The sequence below is a fragment of the Adiantum capillus-veneris genome, chromosome 5, assembly GCF_014529385.1.
Source record: "Adiantum capillus-veneris isolate H3 chromosome 5, ASM1452938v2, whole genome shotgun sequence".
Classification (NCBI taxonomy): domain Eukaryota; kingdom Viridiplantae; phylum Streptophyta; class Polypodiopsida; order Polypodiales; family Pteridaceae; genus Adiantum; species Adiantum capillus-veneris.
Window position 1 is genome coordinate 163152454 of NC_140935.1, and position 15993 is coordinate 163168446.

The 15993-nt window shown below is 44.0% G+C and overlaps 1 protein-coding gene across 1 annotated transcript in view; it reads right to left on the reverse strand.

Moving 5' to 3' along the window:
• Nucleotides 1–407: 407 nt before the first annotated feature.
• LOC147458473 (ABC transporter B family member 10-like) overlaps nucleotides 408–15993 on the reverse strand; it is a 41380-nt gene continuing 25794 nt past the window's right edge. Inside the window, exons 8-9 of the mRNA XM_086513100.1 lie at nucleotides 1451–3421; nucleotides 408–1373 (exon numbers count right to left, since the gene is read on the reverse strand). Coding sequence (XP_086369226.1) covers nucleotides 1038–1373; nucleotides 1451–3421 — 2307 coding nt within the window. The 3' untranslated portion in view covers nucleotides 408–1037. The remainder of the gene's footprint in view (nucleotides 1374–1450; nucleotides 3422–15993) is intronic.

The following is a 15993-nucleotide window of genomic DNA, read 5'->3' on the forward strand; positions in this document are numbered from 1 at the left end:
TGTATGACTGGGAAAAGACTCTTCTCTTAACTTCTGTGGTTTTTGGTCATGTAATAATCCCCAAATTTCTGCTGTTTTCATGTAACTGAGAACCATCTCCATTTGGAACATCTCAGCAAGAGAGCGCGATAAAAGCTTCTTATGACAATCATATTATTGTGCGAGATGTGCTCCCTTAAATGGAATGCAATTGGGAAAAAAATCTGCCAACATACTCACTTCAGATCATGATACCTTTTGGATACCAACTCCATCTCTAAGACCATGCATAAAATCTAACAACATTTTCCACTCCATCTCTAAGACTATGCAGACTATGCAGATAGAAACTCAGATTAAACATGTATGTCTAGAAAGTTCATGCGGGCTTGATTGGAAAACAATGAATCATTTAATAGTTGCAAAAATTAGCTGGACAAACCTAGAGTTAAATAAATAAATAGAATTTGTTCAAATGGCACTCTACTCAATCTTCCTCCCACTTATTTTTTTCCAAAAGAAAGCCTTTTAGCTCTCGAATGCAATTTGATGGAATTGCATCAGCAATGTATCATATCAGATGTGCCTGGCAGAGTAATCGTTTATGGATAAAGCTGATGGGCAAACATTCAAATGTCCGTAAATATGCTATGAAAATGTCTTAAAGAAATAATTGGTCCCTTAAGGAGCAGTAGAAGTAGGGTCTGTTATGATGCTGCCGACTACAATTTTCTTATTTGTATGACATTGGACCTATATTTCAAGGTTGTTTCTTGAAGTTGCCAAGTCTAGTTCCAGTAATTCAAGGGTGGGTCATGATGTCCTACAAAATAGAAACCAGAGACCCATATTCATGCTAGAAAATTCTTTGGCTATCATTTCACCAAAAATAGCACAGCTTGATCCCACTGCCTAAAAAACTGTGAAGCATTCCTCCTAGCTCATTACAAGGAGCCACTTGTTAGACACTGCAGAGAGCTCACCATGTGCAGAAAACGATACTTCAAGATCATATATCACGGTTTTGTGGAGCTGTAGGATCGGTTCATCCACCATGGTCAGGGCTCCTGCCTTTGAGCTTTTACCATGCTGTGGTAGAACCCCTCCTTGTAGCTCATGAGTTTCTCATGAGTTCCTAGCTCTACCACTCTGCCTCCATCAAGGACAGCAATGCGCTTTGCATGTTGGATTGTATGAATATCCGACGACACCAAAATTGTGGAGCGTTTGGAAGTCATCGTTTCAAGAGCTTCCTGCAATTTCCTTGCCAGCTGCTTGTCAAGCACATTCTTTGCCTCGTCCAAAAGAACCACCTTAGGGTCTTTGATTATTGCTCTGGCTAGCACAATGCTCTGCATGTGCCCACTAGACATTCTCAATCCTTTGTCCCCTAGCTGTTTGAAAATAACCATAACATCAGTAAGAACTTCATGCTCACTCAATGAAATGAAGAAATACCATGATTCCTGACCTGAGTTGCGTAGCCATCCTGCAAACTGGTGATGAATTCATGTGCATTCGCTGCTCGTGCTGCCTCTTCTATCTCTACCATTGTAGCATTCTGCTTGCCATAAGCAATATTCTCCCAAATTGAGCACGCAAACAATACGGGTTCCTCTGTTATCAATGCCATCTGGTTTCTCATCCATTTGAGATCCAGATCCTTGATGTTGACGCCATCCAGGAAAATCTGCCCACTCACAGGATCATAAAATCGTAGCACTAGGGAGAGCACTGTCGATTTTCCACTCCCCCTGCCACCCACAAGAGCCACTTTGGTTCCTGTCTTAACCATCAGATTGAAACCTTCCAGAATTTGCGTCTCGGGCCGAGCCGGGTATGAGAATGCAACCCTGTGAAAACGGATCTCACCACTCACTTTCTCCAGTTGATGTTCTGGTTGGTTCTTTCTCTTTGAGTCATGGTCTATAAGATAGAAAACAGAACTGGCAGCTGCCAAAGCCTCACTATAAGGTGGCAAAAGTGTAGAGAAGCTACCCACCGTAAAGAAACACAAAATCAGCACAACAGATACAGTCACTACTTGTGCAAAGTTGGCCTTCTGGTGGCCAATTAGAAGGGACCCGTAATAAAACAAGATAGCATAGGACCCAAATACAAAAGCCTCACCAATGCCCAGTGAAAGACCAGCAAACTGGGTTCTTTTAACAGAATGCTTTGCTGAGAGTACAGATTCTAATGTGAACAATTGGATGATTTTCTCCTCGGCACCAAGCAGAGCCACTGTTTTAACATTGGTCACAGCATCCGCAGCTATTCTGTTTGATTTGGCGACATGAAGTTCCACGTCGGAAGGCCTTATCCTTGCAATGAGGGAAAGAAGTACGGCCACCATATAGTTTGAACTAAGAAGAAGAGGCGTAAGACCAGTTGCCAGCAATGCAAGTCGCCAATTTACTGTGAAGCAGATGAGCAAGGCAGCCCCAACTGAAGCTATTCCCATGAAAAACACAGAATATCTATCACCTAGCATCCATCGCACCCGAGCAGAGTGAACAAAAATCTGGCGTGCCAAAGAGTCACTTGTGTTACCTCCTCTATCAAACCAGTAAAGTTGCTTTCTCAAAATAGCCTCAAAAGTCTTTTGCCTTAAAACCCTGGTCAACTTGATACCAGCCCAGTTACAAAATCCATGCTGGAATACCATTGCTACAAAGCAAGACAGGCCAACTAACACTACAATTAAGCTGGCTTCCTTGACTTCTTTCCTCATCTTCATGATATTTTCATCAAAATAGTGTCTGATTGCAATTCCAATCACATATGCATAGGCTGGTAGAGTCACACCAGCATGAGCAGCACCAAGGAGCCCCAAGATGAGAAGAACAATATCTGGTTTGCACAGATTAATAATTCTAGAAATGCTTACATGGCCCCTCAAGTCCTCGATTGGGAGAGCATGTATTTTCGGTGACAGAGGTGGAGCACTGTTGTGTGCGCTTTGGAAATGCGCCGGGGTTTGGAAATGTGCTGGGGTTGTCTCGGCAGAAAAGTAGGGTGAATTCTGAGAGAGCATAGGGCTAAAAAAAGATAAAGGAGTGGCTGCCAGAGGTGGATTGGGATCGACTGGCAATGACAAAGTGGGAGCTTTGATATGGTTCTCTGCAGAGAACAGAGAGGTATAAACTCCATTGGGGTTGGAGAGAAGCATCTCATGAGTACCCCTCTCAACTATCTTCCCCTCTTGCACAACAGCTATAAGAGTACCTTGCCTTATGGTGGAGATACGGTTAACAATTAACATGGTTGTACGACCAATGATCATCTTGTCCAAGGCTGCCTCGACCTTGCTTGCCATGTTGCTGTCCAAACCAGCAGTTGCATCCTCCAGCAGCAAAATCTTGGGTCTCTTCAAAAGCTCTCTAGCTATGACAATCATTCGCTTAAGCCCATTTGCATGTATCATTTCCAGTTCACCCACCTGCATAGTCTCAACAAAGCTCCAAACATGAGGCAGCAGGAAGTCAAAAATATTGAAGATGGTAGGGAAAACATGTCCATTCTTCAGGATGAGAGAGAAATGAAATGAAATGAAATGTTACATGAAACATTGTTGGGCGCATTTCTGACACCCCGTTTTTTGTAAATTTGTACATACGGACATGACGCCCGATGTCAAAAGTGTGTGCGGGATTTCTTTTTGTGGGGTTTTTAGAGCAAGCACATGTACATGCACTGCAAGTCGCTAGTCTAGTGACAGTTGTCGGACTACTGTAAGTGCCCGTGAGTGAGTTTTTTGAAGTGAGACTTGTATATAACTTAAACTCGTGTACAAACTTAAAAACGTTCAACCAAACTCCAGAAAATTGCAAGTTTGAGCTCGTCGTGCCTCCTTGATGGTTTCTGTTGCAGTTTTTGCCCCCCGCCTTGCCTACTCTATGCGTAGTCGTACCGGGACAGCTCCCTGTTTGCATCAATTTTGCATGTAGCGGCGTGTAGATTCAAATTTGGTCATCTTCAGCTTTCTCACCAGTCATTTTTCAAGCTTTAAAGTGCCCCAATTGGAGTTGTGCTCTTCAGGTTATGACTAGTTCTCTGCAGGGTTATGGCAATGGCAGCCTAGTGGCAAATTGTGTGCATACAGATTTGGAGGGCATGTATGTATGAATTGTGGAATTAATATTGAAGTTGTGGGTTTGTGATGTTCAATGGTGAAAGGGGAGACCCTTGTCTTCATATGCACCGGTCGGCGTGTGCTGTAAATCCATGCTTTGGCAGGGTTTTGCTCCTATGTGACATAACCTCTTGGGTGAGCGACGGCCAGTAAATTCCGAAGGGGACTACTCTTGCTGGACTTGTGGTGTTTCAAAGGGATTTTGCAAAGCTTTTGGTGTCTTGTAGTTCTCTTTCAACGCTCTTGAGTGACATCGCTATAGAGGTGTTCTAGTTTGCTTGTTTCCCAACAATGTTTTGGTGCCCGTCACCGAGGAATCGCTTCAAGTTACCTTCAGTTTACAAGTTTTGGAAGACATGGCGTTTAATTTTCCGGAGTTTAGTGGAAAATCAAATGAAAGTTCCAAAGGTTTCATTGAGAGGATGGAGTTTGCTTGTCTTCTTGCAAGCAAAACCCAACGTTGGTGCTACGAATCTTCTACTTCTGTTTGAAGGGAGATGCTAGGGAATGGTTGGAAGGCTACGAAAAGGAGCTACAATCAACCCAACCTCCTCAAGTTGACTTATGAAATGGTAAGCCATGCTCTTCTTACACACTTTCAACAGGTGGAAGACCCACAAAAGGTATGGCAGTCTATTCAAGGCTTGGTACAGGGTGAAGGCCAGACCATAGAAGACTTTTTGAAGGCATTCAATGCATTATGAACAAAGTGGTGTACATCTTTGGGGGTTGAAATTCCTCCAGCCATGTTGAAGAAGGACAGGTTTCTTGCAAGCTTGAGAAGTAACCTACGCTTGAAGATAGAGCTTAAGTAGCCAAGGACCTTTGAGGAGGCAGTTGAAATTGCAAAGAATAAAGAGTGGAAAGCAGAGCGTCTTTATCAACTTGGAATCATGTCGAGCCAAAGGTTGAAGTGAAAGCAGTAGAGCAACCAAGGGTCCTCATTAGGGAGCCAGGTTATGATCAACAAGCTTCTCATGATGTGAATGCTTTTCGCAAGGAGATGCAAGAGCTTGTAGGTCTTATGAAGAATCTTAGTGTGTATATGATGGGAGGTGGAAGAGGTCAAAGCTATGGATATGGACGTGGATATGGAAGCAATGAGGGGTTTACAGGTGGTAGAGGAAGAGGCATGGCTGGAAGAGGGGATATGTTTCAGTGTTACAATTGTGGTGAATGGGGTCATAAAAGCCCTCAATGTGACAAGCCAAAGAGAATGGGTGGTGACATGTGTCCTCTTCCTCCACAAATTCCTTCTCGAGCTCAAGATTATGGTATTGAGATTAAAGGGAAAGCAAGGCCAAGCGGTTTGACAGCTGAAGAGAAGGGCAAAACAAAAGTGGTAAGCATAATCCGTTTGGAGAAGAAAGAGGATGATTCGGGAGCTATTGTCATGCCTATAGGTAAGAGGGTTACGAGAGATCATGATATGGGTGATGCAAGTCCCAACCATAAAAGAGGGAAACAGCTTAAAACAGGTACAGGTAAAGAGAAGAAGAAAAGAAAATCAAGAAAACATTTCAATATCCGACTTTCCTTTGGGAGAAGGGCAACCAAATTATAGTTTAAGGGTTGATTTGGCGGGTAAAAAGACTGATGTTACCTTTGGGCAACTTATGGAGATGTGTCCCAAGTTAAAGAGGCAATGGAAGCATGTAGTCAACCCCATGAAGAAGGAGCCTGCAAGGGGGTCAATGAGAGTCCTATCTTTGAATGAGCTACCTGATATATGCTCTACTATGGATGCATGGCATAAGAGGAAGTGCATTGGAAAGGCTCATATTGATGGAGGTGCACAGGTATGTGTTATTACTCAAGCTTGTGTATCAAAGTTGGGACTCAATATGGTGAAGAATTCAGGTTTTCGCATAAAGCTTGCCAACCAATCAAGGGTGAGGTGCTTGGGAGTTATAAAGGACTTGGAGGTGGATGTATTTGATGTTAAAGTGCTGGTCAATTGCCATGTTATGCCCGCAGGTATTGGTGCTTTCCCTCTCATCCTTGGAAGATCATGGTTACAGGCAACCAAAGCTGTACAGGATTGGGGACATGGTACCATCACTCTCTACAATAGAAGGGGTGATAAGAAGAGGTTTGACATGGCTAGCAAGCAATCTTTGGATGCTGATTTTGATGAGAAAAGTGATGAAGAAGAGTACTCAAGTGAAGAAGAAGACAATGGGGATGATAGCAATGAAGTGGAAGATAGCAACGATAGTGATATAGATGTTTCCTCCTTGTTCCTTGAAGGAGAGTATGATGAGAAACAAAGATTTTTTGGCCTTATGGAGAATGAGGATATCTCTGGTCCTTATGAGCAAATTGAAGAGCTGATGCAACCCAGAGTTCAACCTAATGTCAAACAGGAGTTGATACAAGGTATGTTGTCTCCCGACTTGACTAGTCATGAGAAGGGTGAGTACCTACATATGATACAACAATTTCCCCATTTATTCATCACTTCTTATGAGGAAATTAGAGGCTTTAAGGGAGAGGAAATTTACATTCCAATCAAGGAAGGAGCTCAGTCCGTACGCCAAAAGCTAAGAAGAATGGGACAGGTACAACTTAATGCTTTAAAGGAAGAGGTAGACAAGCTTCTTGAAGCAGGTTTCATATGTCTTGTGAGTACTGCAGAATGGGTGAGTCCTATTGTTGTTACACCGAAGAAGAATGGAAAGTGGAGGATATGTGTTAATTTTAAGCCTCTAAACGCAGCCATGAAGAGGGATCCATATCCCCTTCCTTTCATAGATAACATACTTGATTCTATTGCACGGCATGAGAGGTATAGTGTATGTGATGGATTCTCTGGATATTTTCAGCTCACCTTGGCTTTAGAAGATCGAAAGAAGACCACATTTATCACACCATGGGGATGCTTTTGTTATTGTGTGCTTCCTTTTGGTCTTATGAATGGTTGTGCGTGGTATCAAAAGCGCGTCAATTTCTTGGCAAGTTTGTGAAGGATCTTATTGATGACTTTTGTGTTTATAGCTCTAGAAAGGATCATTGTGTAAAGCTTGGGATGGCATTGAAGCAATATGATGAAAGTGGAGGTCAACTCAACCCAAAGAAGTGTCATCTTGCTCAACCAAGAGTAAAGTTTTTGAGGCATATGATCTCAGAGAATGGAATTGAAGCAAATCCTGACAAAGTGAAGGCTTTGGTGCTCCTCCCATCACCTAAAGATACAAAGCAACTTGCTACTTTCATTCAAAAGGTGAAGTATATGGCAAGGTTCATTCCTTTGTCCTCTCAACTTCTTTATCCTCTACAACAAGTAGCAAGGTTGGATCCTCTACAATGGACAAATGAATGTGAAGAGGTTTTTCAAGGTATCAAAGAGGTTCTTGGTTCTCTTCCTGCTATGCAAGCTCCTAATTGGGATAAGGAGTTTTATGTGAATCCATCGGTAGGTGAGGATGCTATTGGAGCTATGCTTTTTCAACGAGGTAACAATTCCCACTACATGAAGCCTATCTATTGTGCTAGTAGAATGAAGCTAGAGGTGGAAAGAGGCTATACCGAGGTGGAGCTCATCATGGTGAGTGTGATTTATGCATGTAGAAGGTTTCGGCACTACCTTCTCCCTAAACCATTCACATTCCTCACTAGCTACACTCTTCTACCTCAATTGGTGAATAGTCCTACTTTGTCAAAGAGGCTCATGAAGTGGATTGTGGAGCTACAGGAATTCCAATTCTCTTTTCTTATTGAGGAGAGTACAAGGGCTACATTGGCTGATTTGCTTACTTATAAGGAAATCCCTCTTCTTCTTAAGGAGGATGCAGTGAAGAAGCAACACATGGAAGCTCCTGACATAGACAATGCCTATCTATTGTTTTTTGATGGCTCTTACAAGAAAGTGCATGGTGAAGCTTCAGGAGGTGTTATAATTTATGATCCTCAAGGTGCGTTGGTAACTAAAAGGAGTTTGAAGCTTACAGCACAAAGCAACAATGAAACTGAGTATGCTACTTTGGAGAAAGATCTCTTACCCTCTTACACCTCAATCGTGTGAGGGTAAAAGATAATGCTCTTTTGGTGGTTAAGCAAGTACTTGAGGTGTGGAAAAGTAAGAATCCAAGGCTGAAAAATATGTGTTTTCAAGTGAAGAATTTGCTTAAGCATTTTGAAGCTTGAAGTTTAAGGCATGTGGAGAGGTCTCAAAATGAAGAAGCACATGACGCAGCGCAAGCTTCAATTGGGCAATTGTATGTGATAAGGGCTGATTCTCCTCTTTATTTGGGAAGGGAATCTTTAGAGAGAGAGAAAGAGTTTCTACAAGCAGGTATGCTTCCATCAGAGTTGGAGAAGTCAAAAAGGTATGCCTTCCTACGTCGTGCCAAAAGGTATGTGCTACTAGGTGATGCCTTGTATATGAAGGGGGCTGATCTGGTGATGAGAAAAGTGCCTTGGAAAGAGGAAATTTACAAAATTTTAGAGGAGAATCATGAGGGTTCTTGTGGTGGTCACTTTGCTTCAAAGATCACTTTGCATAAAGTCTTGCAAGAGGGTTATGTGTGGCCAAGCATTCAACGTGATGTTCATCATTGGTGCAAGTCTTGAAAAGAGTGTCAAAGCATGGCAAATAGGGTTCTCAAATTAGAAATTAGAGGCACCATTGTGGCTTATGATGTGTTTGAGAAGTCGGGTATTGATGCAATAGGTCCTCTACCTATGACAGCTAGAGGCAAATGTTACATACTTACTGCTGTTGACTATTTATCCAGGTGGGCCGAGGCCGAAGCTGTTAAGCACATCACGAGCAAAGATGTTTCTTTATTTATATATGAAGATTTTTGCTGCAAATTTGGCATGCCATTGAAGTTACTTTCTGACAAGGGTCCAGGTTTCATGGAAGAGCTGGTGGATTATCTATGTGAGAAGCTTCATGTGCATCGTAGGTTTACATATCCCCAATGCAATGGCATGAATGAAAGGTTTAATGGAGAGCTCATAAGGATGATTACAAAGATGACAAGAAACAATGTGAAGACTTGGGATTTAGAGCTACCTTGTGCTCTATGGGCTTACAGGACTGCCATCAAATCAGAGACTGGTTTCTCTCCCTTCCATCTAGTTTTTGGCAAAGAAGCTTTACTTCCTATTGAGGTGGAGAGACTAGCTTTGAAGATGATGATAAAGCTTGAAGAAGGGCCCAATGACGCATTCAAGGAAAGGCTTCTATATTTGCAATGTGTACAGTTGGATAGGTTGTTGGCTTTTGAGCATTATGAGCAGGTCTTGAAGAAGAATCAAGCAAAGGCAAATGAGAAGGTGAAGGACAAGGACATCAAGAAGGGTGACATGGTGCTTCATTACAATAGTAATCTTAATAGCACTTTTCAAAAGAAATTTCAAATCAAGTGGCAAGGTCCTTTCTTGGTCTTAAACAAGTTTTCAAATGGCACATATCAGCTTGCTGACTTGGATGGTACCCCACATAAAGCCCATGTGAATGGCTACAGGTTGAAGAAGTATATTACAAGGTTGATGACTGTGATTGAGGATGAGCCTTCTTTTGAAGAATTTGCTGATCATGTGGCTAAGGATGCAATGAAGTGCAGACTTCCTCATGTGGTTTACAGGATCTCTTTTGTGCTGTTGATCATGAATGATCTAGCAGGCTGGGGTGTGGCAAACTATGTTGGGTGCATTTCTGACACCCCGTTTTTTGTAAATTTGTACATACAGACATGACGCCCAATGTCAAAAGTGTGTGTGGGCTTTCTTTTTGTGGGGTTTTTAGCTTGCTTTAGCAAGCACATGTACATGCACTGCAAGTCGCTAGTCTAGTGACAGCTGTCGGGCTACTGTAAGTACTCGTGAGTGAGTTTTTTGAAGTGAGACTTGTATATAACTTAAACTCATGTACAAACTTTAAAAAGTTCAGCCAAACTCCAGAAAATTGCAAGTTTGAGCTCGTTGTGTCTCCTTGATGGTTTCTATTGCAGTTTTCGCCCTCGCCTTGCCTACTCTATGCATAGTCGTACTGGGACAGCTCCCTGTTCACATCAATTTTGCATGTAGCAGCGTGTAGATTCAAATTTGGTCATCTTCAGCTTTCTCGCCATTCGTTTTTCAAGCTTTCTCTCAAGCTTTAAAGTGCCCCAATTGGAGTTGTGCTCTTCATGTTATGACTAGTCTCTGCAGGGTTATGGCAATGGCAGCCTAGTGGCAAATTGTGTGCAGACAGATTTGGAAGGCATGTATGTATGAATTGTGGAATTGATGTTGAAGTTGTGAGTTTGTGATGTTCAATGGTGAAAGGGGAGGCCCTTGTCTTCATATGCATTGGTCGGCGTGTGCTGTAAATCCATGCTTTGGCAAGGTTTTGCTCCTATGTGACATAGCCTCTTGGATGGGCGACGGCCAGTAAATTCCCAAGGAGACTACTCTTACTGGACTTGTGGTGTTTCAAAGGGATTTTGCAAAGCTTTTGGTGTCTTGTAGTTCTCTTTCAACGCTCTTGGGTGACATCGCTATAGAGGTGTTCTAGTTTGCTTGTTTCCCAACAACGTCTTCAAAAGGCCAAAATGACCTATGAGACCAAACTGATACAATCTTGGTAAATCTAATACAATCCTTGGTACAAAATAAAATGAAGTAAAGTAAAAACTAAAGTGACCATCATCATCATATCATCAATGTCCGAGGATGCCCACAGACGCTGTCCAAGAATGTATTGCATCGGTCGTTGAAGAGCATTGTCAATGTCCGCCTCTGTAAATAGTCATACTAGACGGCTCCCATGTCGTGATAGAATAGTCTTGATCCTCTGGTGGAGCCTCCATCAATGTTGTGGTGGCCCTCATAGATGTGGGCTTCTAGCTCTCCCAAGCTCAATGGCTCTGTCAATTGATATACCTCTGGTATAGGTGGGCTCTGAGGTCTTTTGTGAAGCTTGCTCATCTAATTGCCTAGTCTCTACTCTAAAGAAGTCAGTGATCTCCCTCTGTGAATGTCTCCCATTGTTTGATCTCCTCAAGCGACTCTCCCTATGTCTGCGCAACTCTAGCAAAAACAACTCGAGGCATCTCTGATCCTCATATCTCATGACTCTAGCCAATGGTCCAAAGCCCTCTCTGAATAGACACTGAAAGCAGCCTCGTATCTCATAGTATACCGGACAATGACAAATGTGATGCAACTTTGTCTCTAGCTCTATGTGACACAAGTAGCAAATCCTTGCCTCTCTTGGTATTCTCCTAAATTTGCCAATCTCAATCTCCAATTGATGCGATGATGTGCGCATCTGACCAATAGCACATTGTATCCCATGGGATAAATGAGTGTCCATATAGGCAGGTCTGATCACATATCCATCCTCTGTGAGCTGAAGAAGATGCTCTCTATGCTTTGTAGAGAGAGAGAGAAATGAAATGAAATGAAATATTAACGTCTTCAAAAGGCCAAAATGACCTATGAGACCAAAAAGTTACAAGTGGTGAATCTAATACCAGGTCTGGGTACAAAAAGTACAAAGAGCTGAAAAAGGAAATAGTGGGCAGGGGTTGGGTGAAATCTGATACACATGGAATACAAAGGGGTGAGCTGATACAATGGAGCTCTCTGACAGTCGAGGCATCGTATACATATACATCAGTATCCAAAAGGCTATAGAGATTCAATGTCCTCCAAGCTACGTAGACACTCTGTCGGGACGGTTCCTATGTCGCGCCCCTATGGTATGGATCCTCTGTCGCAATCTACGTCGATGTCGAGAGGGCCCCCTCATCCGTGGGCGATGGGACCGTCCCAACTCTATCGCCCGATCAAGCAGTATGCCTCTGGTGCCTCTGGTGTTGTTATGTTGTTGGGGCAGCTCGGACTCCTCTGTCTGTGACTCATGACTCTAGAAAGTGGCCCAAAACCCTCTCTGAATAGACAGTGACAGCGGCCTCGTATCTCATAGTATATTGGGCAGTGACATATGTAATACTGGGCAGTGACATATTGGGCCCCCTCATCCGTGGCCGACGGGACCGTCCCAACTCTATCACCCGATTAAGCAGTATCCCTCTGGTGCCTCTGGTGTTGTTATGTTGTTGGGGCTGCTCGGACTCCTCTGTCTGTGACTCATGACTCTAGAAAGTGGCCCAAAACCCTCTCTGAATAGACAGTGAAAGCGGCCTCGTATCTCATAGTATACTGGGCAGTGACATATGTAATGTAGCTCTGTCTTTGGCTCTATCTGGCACACCTAACAAATCCTGGACTCAGCGGGTACTCCTCTAAATCTACTTGTCACGATCTCTAGCTGATGTGAGGATGTGCGTATCTGACCAATAGCACATTGGATCCCGTGGGATAGATGAGTGTCCATGTATCCTGGTCTGAACATAAAACCATCCTCCGTGAGTTGGAGAAGATGCTCTCTATAGAAAGTCATCTTCGTACCTAGCTCATGTGTAGGTTGTATCCATGTCCTCTTCGTATCCAGCTGAATCAAGTCCTGTTTGATGAGCCTAGTAATCTCTGCCCTAGTGAGGGAGATGGAGGGTGCATCCAAAGTACTGAAATGGGGGTGGCCGATCCATACTAAAGCCATGTAACTGAAACCAAGATGCCATCTCTGCATACCAACATGATCTATCTCCCTGCAATGCCAGCTGTCGCGAAGATTCTAGTGCTAATCGAGCATATCTGTCTCTGGGGAGAGCCCAAATGCTAAATAAAACTGATCAAGTGAGTGCCTCCACTACCAATGGAGGAGTAGCGAGCTCCGCCCTAACAATGTCATGTGGTACTAAGGCCTTGGCCCTAATCATCCGCGAAATCATAGACACCAAGGGCTTCTCCATACATCTCCATCCATCAGTACTGCAAGCTCTGCTATGGTGATCAACTGAGGGGCCCCATATCTCCACTCCGTATAGCATGGCCGAAGTGACCAGAGTGTCAAAGAGCCAAAGCTTTGTCCGAGGTTCCTAAAACTGAACCTGCGAACATATCCTCTCAAGTCTCCCCAATGCTGCATAGGCTCTGGTCAATCGCGTATCTATTGCACGCCTCAGGGAAAATACCGGACCACTAAAAACCGCCCCAAGATAAGTGTATGTATATGCATACTCCACAGTCTCTCAACCATATGTAAAAGTGGGGGCAGACCTCCTTACCCACTGCGCCGTGGTGTTAAACACCATTACCTTGGTCTTACCAAGGTTCACAGACAATCCACTGTCCCGTGCAAATCCATGCAATGCATCCAAATGACGTTGCATCCGAGAATCGGAGATCAACACAATATCATCAACATATAATAGCAACGGAATCCATGTCCCTGCAAGTTGGGCACCTCTATCACCCTCTGTATGTACATAATCTGAAAACTCATCTACATATATCCCAAAGAGAGTCGGAGATAGGGGACAACCTTGCTTCACCCCAATGGTGGAGTGAACCATGTCGGACATGCCCTGAGTAGTGCGTACATGTCCTACCATTGTCCTGTATAAAGCTAAGATCCCCCAAATCAACTCTGTGGGCACCCCCATGTCCTGCAATCTGCGTATGAGTCTGGCTCGTGGCACTGTATCAAAGGCTTTGCGGAAATCCACAAAGCTACAATATATCCTCCTGCCATGGTGTCTACCCTCCTCAATAATGGCTCTGAGTGTCAAAATCTGGTCAAGAGTGGAGAAACCTCTCCTGAACCCTGCCTGTCCTGCTGCCCATATGCCCTCCCTCTCTGCCCATCCACTCAGCTCATGCTCAAGAATTGATGCATATAGCCTAGCCAGAGTGTGACCAAACATGATGAGAGAAATGAAGAAAGAGAGAGAGAGAGAGAGAGAGAGAGAGAGAGAGAGAAATGAAATGCATCATCATCAATGCCCGAGGATGCCCAACATCGGTCGCTGCCCGAGAAAGTATTGCATCCGTCGTCGCTGAAGAGCATCGTCAATGTCCGCCTCTGTAAATAGGCGTAGTGGATGCCTTCCATGTCGTGCCAGAAAAGTCATGATCCTCTGATGGAGCCTCCATTGATGACGTGGTCACCCTCGTAGACGTGGGCAAATGTACCTCTTGTATATGCCAGCTCTAAGGTCTGCAGTGAAGCTTGCTCGTCTGATTGCCGAATCCCTCCTCTAAAGAAGTCAGTGATCTCCCTCTATGAATGTCTGGCACTCCTCAAGACTCTCCCTGTGTTTGCATAGCTCTAGCAAAAACAACCCGAAGCATCTCTCATACTGATATCTCATGACTCTATCCAACGGTCCAAAGCCCTCTCTGAATAGACAATGAAAGCGGCCTCGTATCTCATAGTATACCGGACAATGACAAATGTGATGTAACTCTATCTCTGGCTTTATGTGGCACAACTGGCAAATCTTGGCCTCTGCTATAGTACCCTCCTGAATCTGCCAGTCTCGATCTCTAACTGATGCGATGATGTGCGCATCTGACCAATAGCACATCGCATCCCATGGGATAAATGAGTGTCCATATAGGCTGCTCTGATCACATAATCATCCTCTGTTAGTTGGAGAAGATGCTCTCTATAAAAAGCCATCTTCGTGCCCAACTCCTGTGTCGGTTGTATCCATGTGCTCCTGGTATCTAGCTGAATCAAATCTTGACGTAAGAGTCTAGTGATCTCTGCTCGTGTGAGAGATAGGGAGGGTGCATCCAAGGAGTACTTGAACGAAGGCATTCTATCCATGGTGAAGCCATGATGTCATCTGCCCATACCAACATGATGTATCCCCCTGTAGCGCTAACTTTCGGGATGACTCAAGGGCTAGCCGAGCATATCTGTCTCTAGGAAGGTCCCATAAACTGTGCATGAAGGATACTGATCTAGTAAGTGCCTCTACCACGAGAGGGGGGGGAGCAGCTAGCTCAGCTCGAATAATCTCATGTGGCACTGAGGCCTTAGTTCAAATCATCCGAGAGATCATGGAGACTAAAGGCCTCTCCATACATCTCCATCCATCAATGCTACTAGATCTTCCATGATGGTCCACTGAGGGTCCCCAAATCTGAACTCCGTAAAGCAGAGTTGAAGCCACTAGAGTGTCAAAAAACCAGAGCTTTGTTCGAGGTTCCTGAAACTAAACCTGCGAACACATCCTCTCCAATCCTCCCAAGGTTGCATAAGCTCTCATCAATCTAATCTCTGCTGCTCTCCTCAAAGAAAACACCGGTCCACTAAAAGCTACCCCAAGATAGGTGTATGCATCTGTATACTCCACCATCTCCTAGCCATATATAAATGTGGGTGCTGACCTCCTGACCCACTGTGGTGTGGTGTGGTGTTTAACACCATAACCTTGGTTTTCCCCAGGTTGACAGACCATCCACTATCATGAGCAATGTGTACAAAACATCCAAGTGATGTTGTATTCCCTCATCAACACAATATAATCAGCATATGACAATAGTGGGATCCATGTCCCTGCCAATTGTGCTCTTCTATCACCATCTCTCTCAATGTAGTCAGAAACCTCATCCACATACATACCAAATAGTGTAGGAGACAACTGGCAACCTTGTTTCACACGGATAGTGGAGTGAACCAAATCAGGAATCCCCTCTAGAGTGCGTACATGCCCCACCACTGACCTGTATAGAGCCATGATCCCCCAAATCAACTCTGTGGGTACCCCCATCTCCTGCAGTTTGCGCATCAATCTAGCTTTGGGCACTGTATCAAAGCTTTGCGGAAATCCACAAAGCAACAATAGAGCCGTCTCCCATGTGATCTCCCCTCCTCAATAATGGCTATGAGTGTCAGAATATGATCAAGAGTAGAGAAACCTCTCCTAAAACCCGGTTGTTCTGCTGCCCGTACACCCCCTCTCTCTGCCCATCTACTCAACCGTTGCTCAAGGATGGATGCGTACAACCGTGCCAATGTGTGTCCAATC